Genomic DNA, 19,177 nt, shown 5'->3' on the forward strand with positions numbered 1-19,177 from the left:
TTTAATGGGGGGGGGGGATGAGGACACATTTGTAATACCTTAACTAATAAAGAATTAAAAAAAAAATGATTCAAACACTGAACAGGTCCCCAGGTTGCCACATGACCCAACAGCCAGCACACTCAGTACCAGCCTACAGGGAGGCCAAGGACCAAACCCCACCTGCCTCATTTCCCATTTTATAGAATACAGGACACCAACCATTCCTGCTGCTCTTAGTACTGTACAGGAAGAGAAGAGCAACTTGTTGCCCACGTTATATACCATCTAACAATGCACAAGGACAGGGGGCACAGTTTCACAGAGAATTCTACACTGCAGATCTGGCATTTCCTCTATAACAGACAGCTGTGAGATCATTATAGACTAACTCAAACCTAATTTACTGAGCTATTATCCTGGGACCCTTCATAAGAAGGGGAAACAACCTTATCTGAGACTATCTATTTGGTGTCATAATAGGCTAAAGTCTAATCACCCTCTTCCTATCACTGGAAAGGATGGACAGAAAGTTGAGAAGAGTCAAGATATAAATCATTACTTTAGACTTGGATTCTGTCTTGGGTGTCCCATCAGCCTTGTTGTTCATTTTGGTGGCTGGAGTTAACTTGACATCTCCAAGGCCCATCATCTCTGGGCTGGCTGCCATCCCTATAAAAAAGAAAAATATTCTTCAATAGGTTTGTGACATGAAGATCACTCTGGAAGAAATCCCTGGGCTGAACAATGACCAGGACTTACCTGCTGAATTGTTGGCCATGGTTCCACCCATTGGATATGGAGGTCCCTGAGGGTTGATCATGCCAGCCATACTATTAATCCCTTGTCCATAGGGAGGTCCAGTTCCCATTATACCCCCTTGATTCATATTGGGGTAGCCTGGTGGCCTGAGAAAGAAGATGAGAAGAGAGAGAGAAAGAGCGAGAGAAAGAGCGAGAGAGAGCACGAGAAAGACCAGAGTTAGGGACACTAATCTTTCAGATTTGGACTTGCACTACATAGGGTTGTGTGAGTCAAGATCATCTAGTTAGGCTAACAAAGAAAAAGTGTATGGGTCCCCCAAACCACAATCACGCACTACCTGACCTAGATATTTCTTCTACTTCCCACAAAAGCTTCTAAGAGGGCTCAAGCCCCAAATGGGAAACCATAGCTCAATTTAAAGGAAACACTCCTTGAAGGATGAAGTCCTACCCTGTCTCTTAAGTACTACCAGCCTCTAAGGCACCTTCAGAGTCAAGCGTGTTTCCATTTAAAGAGCCCTCTCTATGCCAAAAGGCCTGTATTGCTCAATTTTACCCTCTTTGTCACATTCAACCTCAACCAAACTGGAGCCCTCAGCAGAAGCACTTGGCGGAAGCGGGGAAGGTGTGGCATTCTTTCTTGATGGGCCCACTACACACTTTGTGCTTTCATCATTCTCAAGTACTAACTAAACCCACCTCTTTACAGTTACAGTCAATCACACTATTCTACCTTGGCTCATTAACATCCTAATAAGACTAATCACTTTAAGAACTATAGGCATTTGCCCTAACTGGTTTGGCTCAGTGGATAGAGCGTCGGCCTGTGGACTGAAGGGTCCCGGGTTCGATTCCGGTCAAGGGCATGTACCTTGGTTGCAGGCACATCCCCAGTGGGAGGTGTGTAGGAGGCAGCTGATTGATGTTTCTCTCTCATCGATGTTTCTAACTTTCTATCCCTCTCCCTTCCTCTCTGTAAAAAATCAATAAAAAAAAAAAGAACTATAGGCACCAATAATGGAGTATAAGGACAGTGCCTTCAAAAATAGAGGAATTAGCCAGGCCGGTGTGGCTCAGTGGTTGAGTGTTGACCTATGAACCAGGAGGTCGTGGTTTGGTTCCTGGTCAGGGCACATGCCCAGGTTGCGGGCTCAATCCTCAATAGGGGGTGTGCAGGAGGCAGCTGATCAATGATTCTCTCTCATCATTGATGTTTCTATCTCCCTCTCCCTGAAACCAATAAAAATATGTTAAAAACAACAACAACAAAGAAAGAGGAATCATATTCACTGAAGCCCATGGCCAATGAAGAAGAGATGAATCTTCAAGTCATTAAACCAAATCACATGAGCCTTCTGCACTTTAGCACTAGAGTCAACTGCACAGGACCACACAGAACAGTAGGAAAAATGACAAATCACAACCCTACCATCCTTTATTTCTTATACCACAGATTCAAGTCATATGTATTATTTTGGAAACTAAGAAACTACATTGACAGAAGAAATGAAGAAACTCTGAAGACTTATTTTTTATGAATCAAAATAATCTGTGCTTTATAAAGTTCTTTACATATGATATCTGGTCATGTGAAATTTGATACCAATTTATGATATTTAACAATCAGAACTTTTGTTGTGTTTTTACTATAAGAAAGGCTAGTTTTTAAAGAGCTCTTAATAAAGTGCATATTTACCATAATGACATGATTTAGATCCAGAAGTATCTCAATGACCTGAATGATTCTACAATTTATATCCTTACACTAACGCCCTCTTCACTTCCCGGGCCTTACCTGTTTTGGATAGAGTTGGCAGCAACATGCATGGCGACAGCAGTTTCTTGAGTTTTCCGGTTCATGCCCCCTGGTGGGGGACACATCCCTGACCCAACCTGAGGTGGCATATTGGCCATGTTAGGGCCATAAGGCCGGTTGCCCATGGAGGCATGACTCATTCTCCCTGGAGGGAGGGTGCCATAAGGCGGGATACCAGGCTGCCCATGCATCTGACCTCCAGCACCCATAGGGTTCATGTTTCCAGCCATGCCTGCACTGGGGTAGTTAGCATTGGGCAAGGCATTATAGTTTGGTTGCCTGGGGTAGCCTCCTGGGAGAAGAAGAAGGAAAGAAGACACAGAGACTTGATTAGTGACTCATTAGCAACTCACTAATGCTCAAACTCTAAAATTCCAAAGATGAAAAACAAAAGGAATCATTTGAGATTTGGTCTACAAAGAGCCCAATTTTACCCCATTAAAAAAAAAGATTAAGGGGAGGGTAGAAGCATATAAAGATGGGCCTCAGTTGTCCCCTCATCTTAAAGATAGCACAGAGCAAGACGGACTGGCAGGCAAGGCTGGCTTTGCTGCTATCTAGGTTCAACAACTCCAGGAATTGTTTCCTTTCTACATTCTTACCTTCTTTCCCATGCTATACGAAAGACATTCATCTTTAGTCTGTTTAGGGCTAATTTTGAAGAAAGATCCATTCTATTAGGACTAATATACTAAAAACAAGTATAATAACGGATAATTACCATTTATTGAGTGTCTGTACTCAGTCTTGAGCTAAACACCTTATCCCCATTTAAGGATTTTCCCATGATGACAGTCCTGCCCTACTTTAGGGCCTGGCTTTGGTGAATTAAGTCCAACAACAGTTCTACTCTTTACACCCCAGATAGCAGCATATCAGACAAGGAACTGTTTTCTCATCTCATCTCTATGTACTCCTAACTGGGTAGTATACTCACCTTGTGGGCCATACTGACTCCCCTGGGGACCATAGCTCCCCATGGAGTTCTGCTGGTAGGAGCCCATGCCTGTGTGCATCTGTCCTCCAGAAGGCTGACGCGGAGATAAGGCCGAGCCGGGCTGGGGTGAACTGTACTGGGGCATCTGGGGGTTCCTCTGCATGTAACCTATTTGTGGGTAGTGCCCATATATATTAGTTAGTACCTCGGTATAATGGGAACAAATGCTTTCCCTTATCCTAGGACTTCACCATCTCCATTTTATTTAGCAACTAATTGAATGACGTATCTACCTTATTTGCTATATAACTGTGTGCCATTTTAGGTGTCCTCCAAAATGACAGCCATTAACCAGATTACACCAACTCTTTCTACTAAATGGGGGGTTGAAAAGACAAATAGCAATTACAGAAAAACGAAAATGGTGCAGGATTTAAAGAGTAAAGATTCGATGCTGAGTTTTAGCATTTGCTGACCAAATTGGGCACAATGTATTTAAGGGGGAATACATCAAAACACAAACACTGAGAAACAAAAAATGGTGGTGGGAGAACACAGTTCTGGAGTAACTACATGGCTAGGCCACTCTTAACTTTCACAATTATTGTTGCAAGTGTCCTACACTTCATGGCCATACAGTTCTCCAAAAGCTATTTTGCACAGGATAATTAACACATTGTGGACGGATCACAAGAATTCTCGTTTCATATTACACAGTGTTTTACAAAGTATCATACTTTAAAAAGATATTATCTTGTAAGAACATGTAATAAATAACTTCAAAATGCAATGGGTATTTAATTTTAAAGCGTGCCTTTAACATTTATGTAAAACATTTTTTGTACTTGTTCAATAGAAACCTATCTGGCCACTGGGTAAAGCTAGCAATAAAACTACTGGTCCGCAATGTGTTAAGTTTCAGCCTTATGTCCTGTGGACTGAAGGGTCCCAGGTTCGTTTCCGGTCAAGGGCACATGCCCGGGTTGCGGGCTCCATCTCCAGTAGGGAGCGTGCAAGAGGCGGCCAATCAATGATTCTCATCATTGATGTTTCTACCTCTCTCTCCCTCTCCCTTCCTCTCTGAAATCAATAAAAATATATTATTAAAAAAAAAAGTTTCAGCCTTAGGCTCTCCCCCACGCCCACCCCTCCACTCCCAAGCCCATTACCTCGATCTTGGGCAATGCTTGATTGGTTCATGGAAGGATGCATGATGCTGTCCGACTGGCCACTGGGTGGCCGAGGTGGCATCTGGTTGCCTGCTCCAGATAGAGAAAGTAAGCCAATCATGGCTAAGCCTGGAATTCTAGCTAGGAGATCAATTCAGAGCTGGAAATGGCTCCTGAGAAGATCGAGCACCTCCCAGTATCACATACACAGAGAGCTACAACAAAGGGGCTCCCATCTCCCTTCTTCAAATGCTGAAGAGAAACTTTGCAGACATGACCAGAGATTCTTTCTCTGCCAGTGAAGGCTGGGGCTCCCTGATATTGTTGTAAGCCAGTCCCTGTCCCCCTCTCCCTCAAACCCAGCACTTGAGGGTACCTGGCACTGCAGCAGGCGAGAGTGGTCCTGAGCGAGATTGAGCAACACTGGCGGGAGAGCCAACAGGGGACGGGGATGGGCCTCGGATGCCAGGCAGGTGAGGGGAGGTATGAGGAGAAAAAGGAGACTGAGCTGGATTACTCTGCTCTCCTTGGCTGCTGGAAATCCCTGATGTGCTCACTCCAGGGCTCAGAGCTCCTTCTGTCCCCATGGGGAGATCATCTATTGAACCAGACAGATCCTGAAACATACCACAATTCTCAATTAGCAATATTAGGCAGAAAGACTCTTCTTTCAACAATTCCACTTCATGATTAACATTTCCCTTAAACAACCAAGGACAAGCACACCACACATTATGTTGTTGTGATACTATAGCTTACGTATGGCAAACTATTAAGGGCCAGATAGAAAAATATTTTAGACTGTGAACCAGATAGTCTTCTTCAAGTATAATTACTCAACTCTGCCATCGTAGTGCAAAAGAGCAGTCACAGATAATAAAGTTTTATTGAAACAGCCACATCCATTTGATTATTTATAAAAACAAGTAAATGGCCTACAATCTGTAGTTTGCTGACCTCTGGCCTATCCATCAGAAGCAGATCTAGTACTTTTCTCTTCTTTTCCAGCCTCAACTTGCACAGTTTTAAGAGTGCAGCAATTTCAGTGAGCCTTTAAGTCTTTTCCACTGAGGAAGCTTTATAAAACACTGCCAGGAGAGTACCAGGAGCCACAAGAGAATTTTAACAAGTTTGGGCAGTAATCACAGATCCCTCACCCCTCAGATTATTATAACCTGTACTAGAGGCCTGGTGCACGAAATTTCTGCACGGGGGTGGGGGGGGTGGGGGTGGGGGTGGTGGTGGTGGTGGTGGTGGTGGGATGGGGGGGAATGTTCCCTCAGCCCAGCCTGCACCCTCTCGCAGTCCTCTCCCGCCACGCAGCTGCGCTCACCAGCCATAAGCCCAGCTTCTGGCTGAGCAGCGCTCCCCCTGTGGGAGCGCACTGACCACCAGGGGGCAGCTCCTGCATTGAGCGCCTGCCCCCTGGTGGTCAGCGTGCATCATAGCAGCAGGTCGCTCCCATATTAGCCTTTTATTATATAGAATTTACTAAGGACTCACTTTCTCCAAGTTACCATATTTTAATATACTAGTATAAGGGGTAGGGGGTGAAAAAAGGATATACTGCACAGGAACAAAAAAGTCTGGGCCTATATTCCTAACAAATGTTTATCAACTGAACAAATTCAGTTTTCTCCCTAGTTTTAAGTTGTAAAATGAAGAGTTGGTATTTACTTGGGGGCTTTGCTTGTCTTGAAATAATCAGTAGAGTTCAACTTTGGTTAGATAAACTCCAAAATTAGCAATCAGGAGCTCAATATGAAAAAAATTCACCCCACGAAATGCACCCTCAACTCTACTCCCTGCCCCATGTTCATTCTCTAGCTCAACACCACACATTAACTTCAGACTAGAAACTAATTGTACCTTGAAGAAAGGATGAGAGCTTTGGATAAGGGGTCAGGTCTGAGTTAAACAAAGAGTTATCTTAAAGAGACACACCTGAAAAGGCCTGATTTGAGTTTATTACTATTCCCACAACAAGCTCACCATGGAAATATCAGTTCAAGGTGACTGTCAGAATAATATTGGAGGTCAGAGGGCACCTTTAGGCTCTCTTCCAAGTATCCAGGTTGGTTACTTTACTAGGCTGGAAGCATTTCTGTTGAGTTCTATGGAAACAAAGCTTGCCCAGAAGGCAAGGCAGGTAGGTAGGTGGGTGTGTAGTTGTGTCTATGTCCAGCTTTCAGTGTTAGCTGAGAAGTCAGAAAATGCTAACTTTCCTATAAGAAGTAGAACTAGCCCTAACTTGTTTGGCTCAGTGGATAGAGCGTCGGCCTGCGGACTGAAGGATCCCAGGTTTGATTCCGGTCAAGGGCATGTACCTTGGTTTCGGGCACATTCCCAATAGGGGGTGTGCAGGAGGCAGCTGATGGATGTTTCTCTCTCATCGATGTTTCTAACTCTCTATCCCTCTCCCTTCCTCTCTGTAAAAAATCAATAAAATATATTTTAAAAAAAAGAAGTAGAACTAGTACACCACAGCATGCTTTAAAAATGCAATTAGAATTTGTCCCAGCATGGAAAGGAATTCAAGAAGTCCTTCTCCAGCCCTAGCCTGTTTGGCTCAGTGGATAGATCACTGGCCTGTGGACTGAAGGGTCCCAGGTTCGATTCCTGTCAAGGGCACAGGCCCAGGTTGTGGGCTCGATCCCCAGTAGGGGGCATGCAAGAGGTAGCCAATCAATGATTCTCTCTCATCATTGATGTTTCTATCTCTCTTTCCCTCTCCCTTCCTCTCTGAAATCAATGTTAAAAAAAAGCAGCCCTTCTTCCAGGTAACATCAAAGAGCCTCTTCCCCTCAAAGGACTAAAGTACCTGGACTATGAAGAGCCCTGGGTTCACCCCAAGAGAGGAGGATTCCATTTCCATGTTGAGGGCTAAGCTATCTGAGCTAAGGAGAGTAAACTCAGAGAGACAGCAAGATGATGAGAGAAGCCAACCATGTATGCCAGAAAAGGCCTCAAAAGCCACTTGTTAATCTCTGGTCTGTAACAGAAACCACAGCCCAATGCTCTGTTTTAGGGACCAGTAAGTTCCTTCAGTATTCCTTCCTACTGTCTCTATTCCTTATCAAACAACCAGCTTTTGCTAATAAAAGTTACTTGCTAACATGAAAAAGAAATCAGTATATTTTGGAACACAATAGGAATCAAAGGTCCATCCATAAGACAAGGAATCAAAGGTCCATCCATAAGACAAGAACTTGGCTCTGTTCAAATGGCTTTGAAAAATTAAGTGTCTTGAACATTTCTGTCTTTTAAGTAAAACATGAACATTCTCATGCTAAAAGTAGTTCAGAGAGTATAGGTAAAGCCAAAGTCCCCCTTTGCTCTCTTTCTGCTGCCTTCTACAGAGGAACCCTGTTCAATTTGGTGTGTATTCTTGGAGACCTTCTGAGGATCAGAGGAGGGGAAAGAAAAAACCCAACCACAACCCACCAACCACTACTACAGAGTCAGGGCAGGGCTTGCGGATGCTCCTTCAGCCACACTTCTGTGCAAACCCAGGCTCTCCACAAGTGAATGTCCCAGTCCAGCTGAGGGAATCCCAGTCGCCTGAAGGAAATACTGCAGTCCCTGAGGCTGGGTTCTCAAGACCCTAGAGACATCTGTGGTGACAAGGTGGTGGCTTCCTTCACAAAGGCACTTTGAGGAGAGCTGCCAGTTTTGGTAAAGTGCTCTGAGACCCTTGGAGAAAAAGTGCTAAATAAACCACTGTCAACAGCAGCCCCACGTGGTCTGGGGTACCTAGGCATAAACAATAGTGTGGAAAGCAGCAGCATTAATATTCCTATTTCTCAGATTTGGTTGATTTGAAGCCCGTCTCTCAAACTGTCATTTTCATCAGATGGCAACTGGTCAGCATGAGAGTAGGTGATTAAAAAAATAAATTAAGAACCAAAATACAGCACAGGAAGGGCAGACCATTTTACATTAATATAAATAATAACTACCATTTGAGCATCTACAATATGCCAGGCACCTTATGGAGTTAATTCTTAGAAATAGATACTTCTACCACTAACATGATGAAGATGAGCAAGCTGATGCTCAGAGAGATTGGGTTACATGCCCAAGTCATCCAGCAAGTAAACGGCAGAAATTAGGTTTTGATTCCAGGTCTGCTGAACCCCAGAGCTCTCCATTAAACTGGTATTATATGGACTGAGGAAAAAGTACCACACCCTTGAGTTAGGAGACTAAGGCCCAACTCTTGGTACTTATCAGTTGTGACCTTGGGTAAGCTGGCAACAAAACCAGGCTTTGGTTTCCCTCAATTATATAATGAGGGGACTGGATAAATCTGAGTTTGTGACACCCATGGGGCTTATGCATGAAACACCACTGGCACAATATGGTCAGGATCGTATGAAATACGCAATACCTTGGAATGAGAGATATGACAACACACAAGCAAGTATCCTATATAATAAAAGGCTAATATGCAAATCAACCGAACAGCGGAATGACTGGTCGCTATGACGCGCACTGACTACCAGGGGGCAGATGCTCAACACAGGAGCTGCCCCCTGGTGGTCAGTGCACTCCCACAGGGGAGCACCACTCAGCCAGAAGCAGGGCTCATGGCTGGCGAGTGCAGCAGCGGTGGTGGGAGCCTCTCCCGCCTCCACGGCAGCGCTAAGGATGTCCCTGGGGGAGCGGGCCTAAGCTGTCAGTCGGATATCCCCTGAGGGCTCCTGGACTACAAGAGGGCGCAGGTTGGGCTGAGGGGACCCCCCCCCCCCAACCAGGTGCACAAATTTTGTGCACCGGGCCGCTAGTAAGTTATAAGACATACCCTTCAGTCCTGGTGGCTAATCACAAGTAAATGTTTTTATTGGGAAATGAGAGGGAGTTGTAAGGGAAGACTCCAAAAGAAGTCTCCCCCCTCGGGGGGCGGGAGGGGGGGTTAGAGATCAACCGAAGGACTTGTATGCATGCATATAAGCATAACCAATGGACATAACACACTGGGGGGTAGGGGAGGCCAGGGGATTGTCAAGGGCGGGGGAAAAAAGGAGACATATGTAATACTCTTTGTAATACTTTAAGCAATAAAACAATTAAAGAAAAAAAAAAAAAGGAGAAGTCTCCCCCCCTTTATTTACATGAACAGATATTGCTCTGAACTCCATGTCCTTTTACTGCACAGGACACACCTCTGCTTTCTACCCTACAAAAAGCCAGTTTTTCAAGTCTTTTGTTCCACAAAAAGCCGGATATATGGCTGTTGAGTCAGACCTCAATGTGCTTAACTAGTCTGGCTTTCCACAACATACTTATCACAGACAAAGTTCAATCAATCCCAGCCCCAATTCTCCATAGTGGGGGCTGCCTTTAGAATTTCAGGACTCAGGTTCTTAGTCTTCCCAAAAGGGCTCACCTAACAAGTACCTTCTAGGAGGACCGCTGTAAGAATTACAGCACTGCCTCTTAAATGGAAAGAGGTTTTCCTGGATTTTGTCTCCTCCAAGAACAATCCTGCTAAGAGATGGGAGGTGAGATCAGCCCACTCAGTGCCCTGCCAGTTCCAAGGAAGCAGCAGGGCCAGGGAGAATTTTCTCATGTGTTTCCAAAGTGTTTCATGAATTTTATTGCTCATCTACCATGCAGATCAAAAACACTGGAGCAGGTCCAACTATTTCACACAGAATCTCACACTCCAGGCTGGCTACAGCCCTGAAAGCCTTCGTTTCTTCACTTGAAACACTGCCCAATGTTATTTTGGGATGTGACCTGATAGAGAAAGCCCATAGGGACTCCATGACGATAACTGTTCCAGCTGTGATTGGTTGCCCAGTCCCAGTGAGTGCCAGCATGGGTTTGTTAGGCTCTGCTGACAAACAGAACTCAGCAGCTAACACCTTCTCTTCACACCACAACAAAACCATGCCCAAAATTACACAGTCCATACCTCAGTGTGTGTGTGTGTGTGTGTGTGTGGGGGGGGGGGGGGGGTTGCTAGTACTCTCATAGGAAGGGCTGCAAGTTCTAACATGAATTGGCTGCCCGATGAAGAATATTATCAAGCAGGAAGATACCATCTCAGGGTTAGATGAGGGGGGTTTAACAGAGTCTCATGAGGATATCAGTTCTTTGCTGGGCAAATTAAATAATGTCAACAGGCAAATCTAACAGGGTCGTGACAATAATCAGATTCAGGTTTCTATCATAAATGTGGCTGAATCTTTGAGAAATGGAGTTTTTTTTTTTTTTTTTTTTTTTTTTTTTTTTAATATATTTTATTGATTTTTTACAGAGAGGAAGGGAGAGAGATAGAGAGTTAGAAACATCGATGAGAGAGAAGCATCGATCAGCTGCCTCCTGCACATCTCCTACTGGGGATGTGCCCGCAACCCAGGTACATGCCCTTGGCCGGAATCGAACCTGGGACCTTTCAGTCCGCAAGCCGACGCTCAATCCACTGAGCCAAACCGGTTTCGGCAGAAATGGAGCTTTTGTTAACCGCTACATGAGGTTCTTGTATTCTTTCAGTTGTGAAGAGCTTTTGTCAAGTTGTGCTAACTACTGGCAGGGAAACCATCCACCAAGAGAGCCAGGTAAATCCTACACACATACTTATAGTAAGTTTGTGCGGGTTTGTGTGATGGGAACCTTGCAACTCAACCATACTCATGTAAATGACAATCCTTGAATGAAAAAAATCCAAATACATAGCTTGAAGTGAGCAAATCTGTACTAATAATTTGTCAATTATTTTCCTAGCCTGACAGGAGGCTGCTCCCATGCTGGAGAATGGGAGGAAATCCTAAAGAACATAGAAAAGGCTGGGAAATTTAACCCTTGAAGAAAGGCAGGTGGTAGAAAAGGAGGCAACAGCTTTGACAAACTTTAAAACAAAACACACTTAACTACATAGGAATTACTTAAGGCACATAAGTTTTTGGAAGACTGGTTTTTCCATAAAGCCTTCCTTAAGCAACATATTGTCAAGGGTAAGGAGGAGAAGATGCTACCTCTCTGTTGTTTTTCCCCCTCAGTCTTTGCTAAATGGAAGGAAGGGATATCTGACTCACCCTAGACTGGTAGGGGTTCCAGAGTATAGAACTGCTGCCCTGTTGTTCCAATGAGTGGTCTCAGTCCAACAGATTAACTGTCATCCCTGCCTAGAAAGCAGATTGGCTGGTGCTGGCTGAAATGCTAAGAACAAATCAAGACACAGAAAAGGCTGCCTCTTGCTAGTGGCAGTACTTCCACATCAGGGCTAAGCAGGTGGTAAGGAAGGGGGAAGAAAAGATGCAAAGGGTGACAGGCTGACACCATCCCTTTTAGCTTAAGATCAAGCACCATCTCCTGCCTCAACTACATTCAGTGTTTGGAATAGAAATTGCTCCAGGAAAGGCTCAGAGAACTCTATTTCCTAACCCCTTACCCCAAGTTTCCAAAACCCCTCACCAAACTCCCTCTTCTCTTTTTCTACAATTGGTTATTGTTCTGGGGATGATGGATCATTTCTTCCTGGTACCTTCCAGCTGCCTGGTGAGGATGGCACAATAGATAAAGGGGTCAGACTCTTCTTGTCTTCAGAATGTTTTTTTTTTAGGGGCCCACTTCTAGGAGAAAATCCCCTTTATATACACATCAGAATGCATAAATAAAGCTCTGGGAGACCAAATCTCCGAATTCAAAGAATATTGAAAAGAGGAATAAAGCCAAGTCCCTTTGTGTTTCCCTCTCAAAGGGAGATAGAACTGACATAAATCTGTGACTATCGTGTGTTCAACCCTAAGGTATATGTGATGAACTCACATTTTGTTCTCACAATCATCTTCTGATATAGGTATCAAATCTATTTTAACAAAGAAGCAGGAAGCTCAGAAGTTAAATGACTTGCCCAAGAACAGAGAACTATTAAACATAAGAACTGGGGTTCAAACCCATATTCCAGATTCCAAAGCCTGCACTCTTTCCATCGTAAGGTGGAAGCTGGCCACTATCAAAGCCTCCATGTTCCAAACAAGGTCAGGCAACAACTCTTCTCCAACATGCTGAATGATTAGCCCGCCTCACTTAGATCTTCTGTAGAAGGAAAGACTAAAACAATGCTACGATGTTCCCCTCTTTCTTAGCCACTCTTCCTATAAACCACTCTTGCTTTCTAAACCTTCTTTCATGGTTTACTTCAAATCAGCTGTTTCACCTTAACTCTCTTAAGTTAAACCTACCTTTTTTACCTAAAGGGTATAATACTTTTTTTCACCTCTGGGTCTTTAGAAGGGTACTTAATGTACCAGGGGGAAGAGAGGAGAGAATGACTTAGAATCTAAGGAGACAAGCAAGAAATTAAGTCCCATGAAGGTAGGTATCTACTGGTTTTCATACTGAAAATTGTCAAGCACAAGGGTGTGACCCAAAGAGAAAAGTCAAACATATCTGGCCTCCAGGTGGCCTCATCTCAGGCAATTTCAAAACGTCACCCTTTCCTCCTCACCCAGCCCTGTAGCCACCCTTCCAAACTGGAGGACAATTGGGCTTTTTTAGGGACCCTATTCCCCAAACTACAAGATGGGAAAGCTCCTCTGTGGGGGCAAAAGCCAAACACGCTTTAATCCCCTGCCCATAGCCATGCTCCAACAATGGGCAACAGAACTCTCCTCTAATACGGTAGGGTGACCCATTACCCACCCAGAGGAGAAATTAGTGGGAAAAACAATTGCTTGAACTCGCACATTAGGTACAGCAATATAGACTAAATCGTCGTTTTTTGTGGTGGGTGGGGGCGGGGTGGAGGGGAGTTAATGGGAGCAAAAAGGGGGCATCTGTAATACTTTCAACAATAAAAATAAAATATAATAAAAAATAAAATCGTTTTTGCCTTGGAAACTTCAAAGACGAGAATAGCTTTGTGGGGGACAAAGCCTCCATAGTCAATAGTACAATTTCCCTTGCCCCTAACCCCACAGGCAGGACCCAGAGTCCCTTCAAGGTTCCTGTAGACCTCATGTAACAGGACTAACAGTACCGTGCTGAATTTGCCCTTTCTCCCATTAGCCTGTGGCACCAAAGCAGGACCAGGCTATATTCTCCTGTTATTATTATTTTTCAAAATATATTTTTAGTGATTTCAGAGAGGAAGAGAGAGGAAGAGAGAGATATAAACATCAATGATGAGAGGGAATCATTGATTGGCTGCCTCCTGCATGTTGGACCGAGCTCGCAACCCAGGCATGTGCCCTTGACCAAATCGAACCTGGGACCCTTGGTCTGCAAGCCGACGCTCTATCCACTGAGCCAAACCAGCCAGGGCTATTCTCCTGTTATTGACCAGAAAAATGTCAGGCACACAAAAGACAAAAAGCCTGATAAATGTTGCTGAACCTATAATCTACTCAAAAGCATCTTTTTTGGACCCAATTTCAATTAGTCCTCTCTTTTCCTTTAATCATCCTTCCCCCACCTTAACCCTGTACCTTAACTGTGGACTTCCATATTTAGGAAGGCCCTCTTGGGTGGCATCAAGGGAACCAAATGCTGTCTAACACTGTAAAGTACAACCTTGAATGGGCCTTGGCCACTTGGGTAAGCGCTCTTGATAAAATTGCAGTGCAGGGAAGAACCATATGGAAAGGAGGCTGTTAGGAGGCAGAGCTGTGTCACTGGAACAATTTCAATCTAAGTACAAAAATACAAGAACCTACTGTTCTAATCCACCCCAGCAAAATCTTAGAGGTGGGTCTGACTCTTGGAGGCTGAGGGTGTTGCTGAGGTGTAAAAAGGGAAGAAGAAAGACTGTTGTGCTGCCTGCATTCCTGTGGTGGGAGCCCCTGCAAACAGCAGTTTGGCCACTGCAGCAGCCATTGATTTTCCAGGGGTCGATATTCTGCTACCACAGATCTGCTCTGCTACAGGTTTAATCACATTGAGTGCTTCTTTCTGCTCAACATCTCCCCTGCACTTCCCCCTCCCCAAACCAATAAAACAAACACCAAACACAATGAGAATTGGCCATGGATAGATGGTGCTATCCACAGCTGGTGCCCCCACCAGAGAAATTCTAAGCACCAGCTCCAAAGGAGCCAAAGCTACATGGGTAGTCTGCAAGAAGCTGCAGGGATAGATCCACAAGCCCCAGAGAACACTTTAACCCCTTGCCCAACAGTCCTACAAGACCCTTTTAATAATTCCAAGATTTTGCATTAAAAAAGTCAAGTCCTAGCCAGGTAGTTCAGTTGGTTGGTGTCATCCCAATACGACAAGGTTGTGGGTTCGACCCCCAATCAAGGCACGTGTAAGAGTGAACCAATGAATGCATAAATAAGTGGAACCATAAATCAATGTTTCTTTCTCTAAAAATCAAGAAATAAATAAATAATCCAGGTTCCCAACTTAAAAAAAAAAAAAATCCTGGAACTTTCACAGGGCACTAATCAGTTGAAACCTTGCTTTCCAATTTGTCAGTCCCCACCAGGCCTACATAATACCATGTTACCAACCTGACCAGCCTTCCAACACACACTTCTCATTCTGCAAAGGCTTCTCATTTGCACAAGAAATTTGGCCAAAAATGTAGTGTTTCAAGGGTCACTAGCTAACAGACTCTTCATTCCAGATATGAAAAAAATAAAACTGGGTCAGAGCTGGCCTGAGTTAGAGCAGTCAAGAACAGTGCATATTAATGGAATTGGGCTGTTCTAATCACAGCAGGAAATGAGCATGGTAAAGCTAGAGAAGGTAAAGAACTTTCTACTTTCTCCAAACCAAGCATTTCCCTTTAGGAAGGCCAACCACATCAACCTTGTTCCACCATCAGCTTGAATCCTAGAACTTGAGCAAGGAGGGCAGGAAAAAGGGGAGAAAAAAATGAACACAGAAAAAAAAAAAAAGGCAGAATTCTAGGTATGACAAGTATAACGGGGAGGGGGCATTGCCTTACGCTTTTACCTCACCTGGCTGCCCCTCAAAATTATAGCAACCAGAAGCAAGCAAAGATGTAAAAATGTGTACAACTTGAGGAAGACAAAGTTGGCACTGTGCTCAACATAGCTTAGATCAAGGTCTAGGGCAGTGATGGCGAACCTATGACACGCGTGTCAGAGGCGACACTCGAACTCATTTTTTTGGTTGATTTTTGTTTGTTAAATGGCATTTAAATATATAAAATAAATATCAAAAATATACATCTTTGTTTTACTATGGTTGCAAATATCAAAAAATTTCTATATGTGACACGGCACCAGAGTTAAGTTAGGGTTTTTCAAAATGCTGACACGCTGAGCTCAAAAGGTTTGCCATCACTGGTCTAGGGGGCTGCATGGCCTCCTTGGTTTGGTATTTAAAGCCCTAATTTTTAGCCCTGACCCAGTAGCTCAGTTGGTTAGAGCAGTGGTCGGCAAACTCATTAGTCAACAGAGCCAAATATCAACAGTACAGTGATTGAAATTTCTTTTGACAGCCAATTTTTAAAAAAAAATATATTTTATTGATTTTTTACAGAGAGGAAGGGAGAGAGACAGAGAGCTAGAAACATCGATGAGAGAGAAACATCGATCAACTGCCTCCTGCACATCTCCCACTGGGGATGTGCCCGCAACCAAGGTACATGCCCTTGACCGGAATCGAACCTGGGACCCTTCAGTCCGCAGGCTGACGCTCTATCCACTGAGCCAAACCGGTTTCGGCAAGAGAGAGAGCCAAATTTTTTAAACTTAAACTATATAGGTAGGTACATTGTTATTAACCTACCTATATAGTTTAAGTACTGTTGATATTTGGCGCCTCCCCCACGCTGCGTATCCCGAAGCAGCCCGACCCACCGACCGACACCCCCCACTTCTAACGCCACTTCTTCAAAATAGACTCGCCCAGGCCGAAAACCGATTTCTGCGCATGGGCCACAAAGTTTCAATCACACTGTACGTGCGTGCGCGCATGTGGTATTTTGTGGAAGAGCCACACTCAAGGGGCCAAAGAGCCGCATGTGGCTCGGGAGCCGAGGTTTGCCGACCACTGGGTTAGAGTATTGTCCTGAAATGCCAAGGTTAAGGGCTCGATTCCCAGTCAGGGTACATACAAGAACCAGCCAATGAATACATAAATAAGTGGAACAACAAATTGATGTTTCTCTCTAAAATCAAAAAATAAAAACTTAAAAATTAAAAAATAGCCCTAGCCAGTTTTGCTCAGTGGATAGAGCATTGGCCTGCAGACTTAAGGGTCCCAGGTTCAATTCCAGTCAAGGCCACAGACCTGGGCTGCAGGCTTGATCCCTGGCCCCAATCGGGGTACATGTGGGAGGCAACCAATCGATGTGACTCTCTCACAATGTTTCTCTCTCTCTTTCCCCCTCTCTTCCACTCTCTCTAAAAATACCAATGGAAAAATATCCTCGGGTGAGGATTAACAAAAAAAATAAAAAAATAAAAAAATAAAGCCCTAAATTTATATTTGCCAGTGGTCTTTTTTACCATATGCCTACTGGTCTAGATAAAAATCTAAATATTTGGGGGGAAGGAGTGGGACAAACAGACCTGAGAGTGAGGAATAGATCTTAAATCAGAAAAGATAGCCAATGACCTTAAACCAAAGAGAACAATACTGAACATAGGGAGAGACACAGTCAAGTTCTAAAAGTAGAAAATGGAGGGGCAAAGGGATATGAATATTCTTGATAACAGTTCATCTGAACACTGATTCCTTTTATTTGGAACTTGGTTTCTCTTACCTTCCCCAAAATGTCAGGAAATTGCCTTCACTTATCTCAGCAGACAATATGTAATATTCCTTCCACATCAAAGCTGGCCTTAAGGGACAGGTTTGCTGACTCTCAGCTTGAGCCTTCAACCCCTAGTTCCCACCTTCAACAAGGCATGGCTTCTTATAGCTTCCTTGGGAAAGGTCAAATGGGAAGGAAGTGAACTAGCAGCTTGGAGGTGAGTTCTGCCGCATGGCAATCAGTGATTATGTCATAATACAAGCCAATTCCATGCCGACACCAGTGGGGAGGATGGAATACGTTCAGGCCACGGAAGTGAATAAAGCAAAAGATCAAGCACTGGCCTCCAAAAGGGACAACACTAGATCACATACCAGCTTCAGCACAGCTTTTAGACAGAGCGCCAAATATTTTAGAAACATGGGAAAAAGATAATAGAGTTAATTCTATGCTTGATTTATCAGGTATGTTAACATAGTTCCACGCCTAAGGGTCCTCCCATCTCGACCAAGTTTAGAGGAACAGATTCTTATTCTGGTGTAGAGAACCCTAGTGGTTTCTGTAGGATAGTATTTATAGGGGGCGGGGGAGGGGTGTCTTGGTTTATATCTTGTTCAAAAAGCTCAAGATCCTCCCCCCGCCCCCCTCCCGCACCCAACCCCAGGATAAGAAACAGCTTAGCATTCACACATCTGTTAGACTGGCTTTCTGATTTCGGTTGGTCTTTTTGGAGAAGAACAATGGCAGCTTTGTAGACAGCACCAATAGGAAGGAAAGGGGGATGGGTGGAAGAAAGCCACTGTCACCAAGGCAACTGAGTTAATCCATATGTTGACTCAGGAATTTCAGGAAATTCTAGTTTTGGGGGTTTCTTCCTTCCAGAGTAAATGCTTCCTACATCTTTCTGGAGAGTAGACCCAAATCCAGAAACTATAGTATCACTACTTTTGCCAAGAAATCTCAACCCCACATCTCTCCATATCTCCTTTCCCTCTCTCCAAAGAGAAGAGAGTATGTAAGACAAAGTCTGGTTTCTGAATATAGCATTCTTCCTTGTCTTAGAGCTTTTTGCTGATCCTTTAGGGAGTTGGTCCTAATAGTGACAGCACTGGACTGAAAGTCAGGGTACCCAATATTCTCATTTACTGAATTGGCCTTGGGCAAAGTCCTTTACCCCTCCCTCATATGTAAAGTGGGGGTAAGGAGGAGTTGGTGGTGTTTGCATTAGTGTGGTAAATATTCTGTGAACTAACTCATGCTGCCCTCGTTCTAACCTTTTCATAATTGTAGAGGTTTAAAAAGCTGAAAACTACATATCCCAGAATCCTTGCAGATGAGTTTCCGACACAATTCAGGCTCTACTAATTAGAAGCAGATTCAAGATTCGATTAAAGTATGGCAGAGACCATGTTTCTGTCTCCTTCACTTGTTTCTGCTGGAGCATTTCCATTTCATCTTCCAGGTAACTGGGTGTTGGTTCTGGTGGCAGCAACTGCTGCTACTTCTTGATTCCAGCTTACTGATCCCCGGATAGCAGATTTAGAGCAATCAATCTGATAATGGCTCACAAGCAGGAGATCCCTCGGTGGGTCAAATCTAGGTCTAGGTTCTGTTCCTGAAGGACAAGCCTAGAGGTTGCTCCTTTCTAACAATTTTGTAAGACCAACTCCCAATATTAAATGCCTATTAAACATACCCTGGCCTAGGGTTCAGGGTAGAAACCACTGTATGTGACACAGAATTACCAAATGATAATTTGAGAAGTTGCAGAGAGAGCAGAATTATCCACAAACATATTTTCTGCTAAGCTAGCATCTTTTGGGGAAAATAGGC

General features: G+C 44.0%; 1 protein-coding gene across 6 annotated transcripts in view; it reads right to left on the reverse strand.

Annotated features, from left to right (window-relative positions):
• The window catches only part of ARID1A (AT-rich interaction domain 1A), a 47,430-nt gene that overhangs the window by 13,658 nt on the left and 14,595 nt on the right, over positions 1 to 19,177 (reverse strand). For 2 of the 6 annotated variants that reach the window (XM_023760965.1, XM_014463090.2), the window contains exons 4-9: positions 5,042 to 5,282; positions 4,666 to 4,758; positions 3,497 to 3,664; positions 2,539 to 2,851; positions 742 to 887; positions 542 to 651 (exon numbers count right to left, since the gene is read on the reverse strand). In XM_023760965.1, coding sequence (XP_023616733.1) covers positions 542 to 651; positions 742 to 887; positions 2,539 to 2,851; positions 3,497 to 3,664; positions 4,666 to 4,758; positions 5,042 to 5,282 — 1,071 coding nt within the window. The remainder of the gene's footprint in view (positions 1 to 541; positions 652 to 741; positions 888 to 2,538; positions 2,852 to 3,496; positions 3,665 to 4,665; positions 4,759 to 5,041; positions 5,283 to 19,177) is intronic. The other 4 variants (XM_006097305.3, XM_006097306.3, XM_023760966.1 and 1 more) reach the window with 3 other exon arrangements.

Source organism: Myotis lucifugus, unplaced genomic scaffold (genome assembly GCF_000147115.1).
Source record: "Myotis lucifugus unplaced genomic scaffold, Myoluc2.0 scaffold_197, whole genome shotgun sequence".
NCBI lineage: Eukaryota > Metazoa > Chordata > Mammalia > Chiroptera > Vespertilionidae > Myotis > Myotis lucifugus.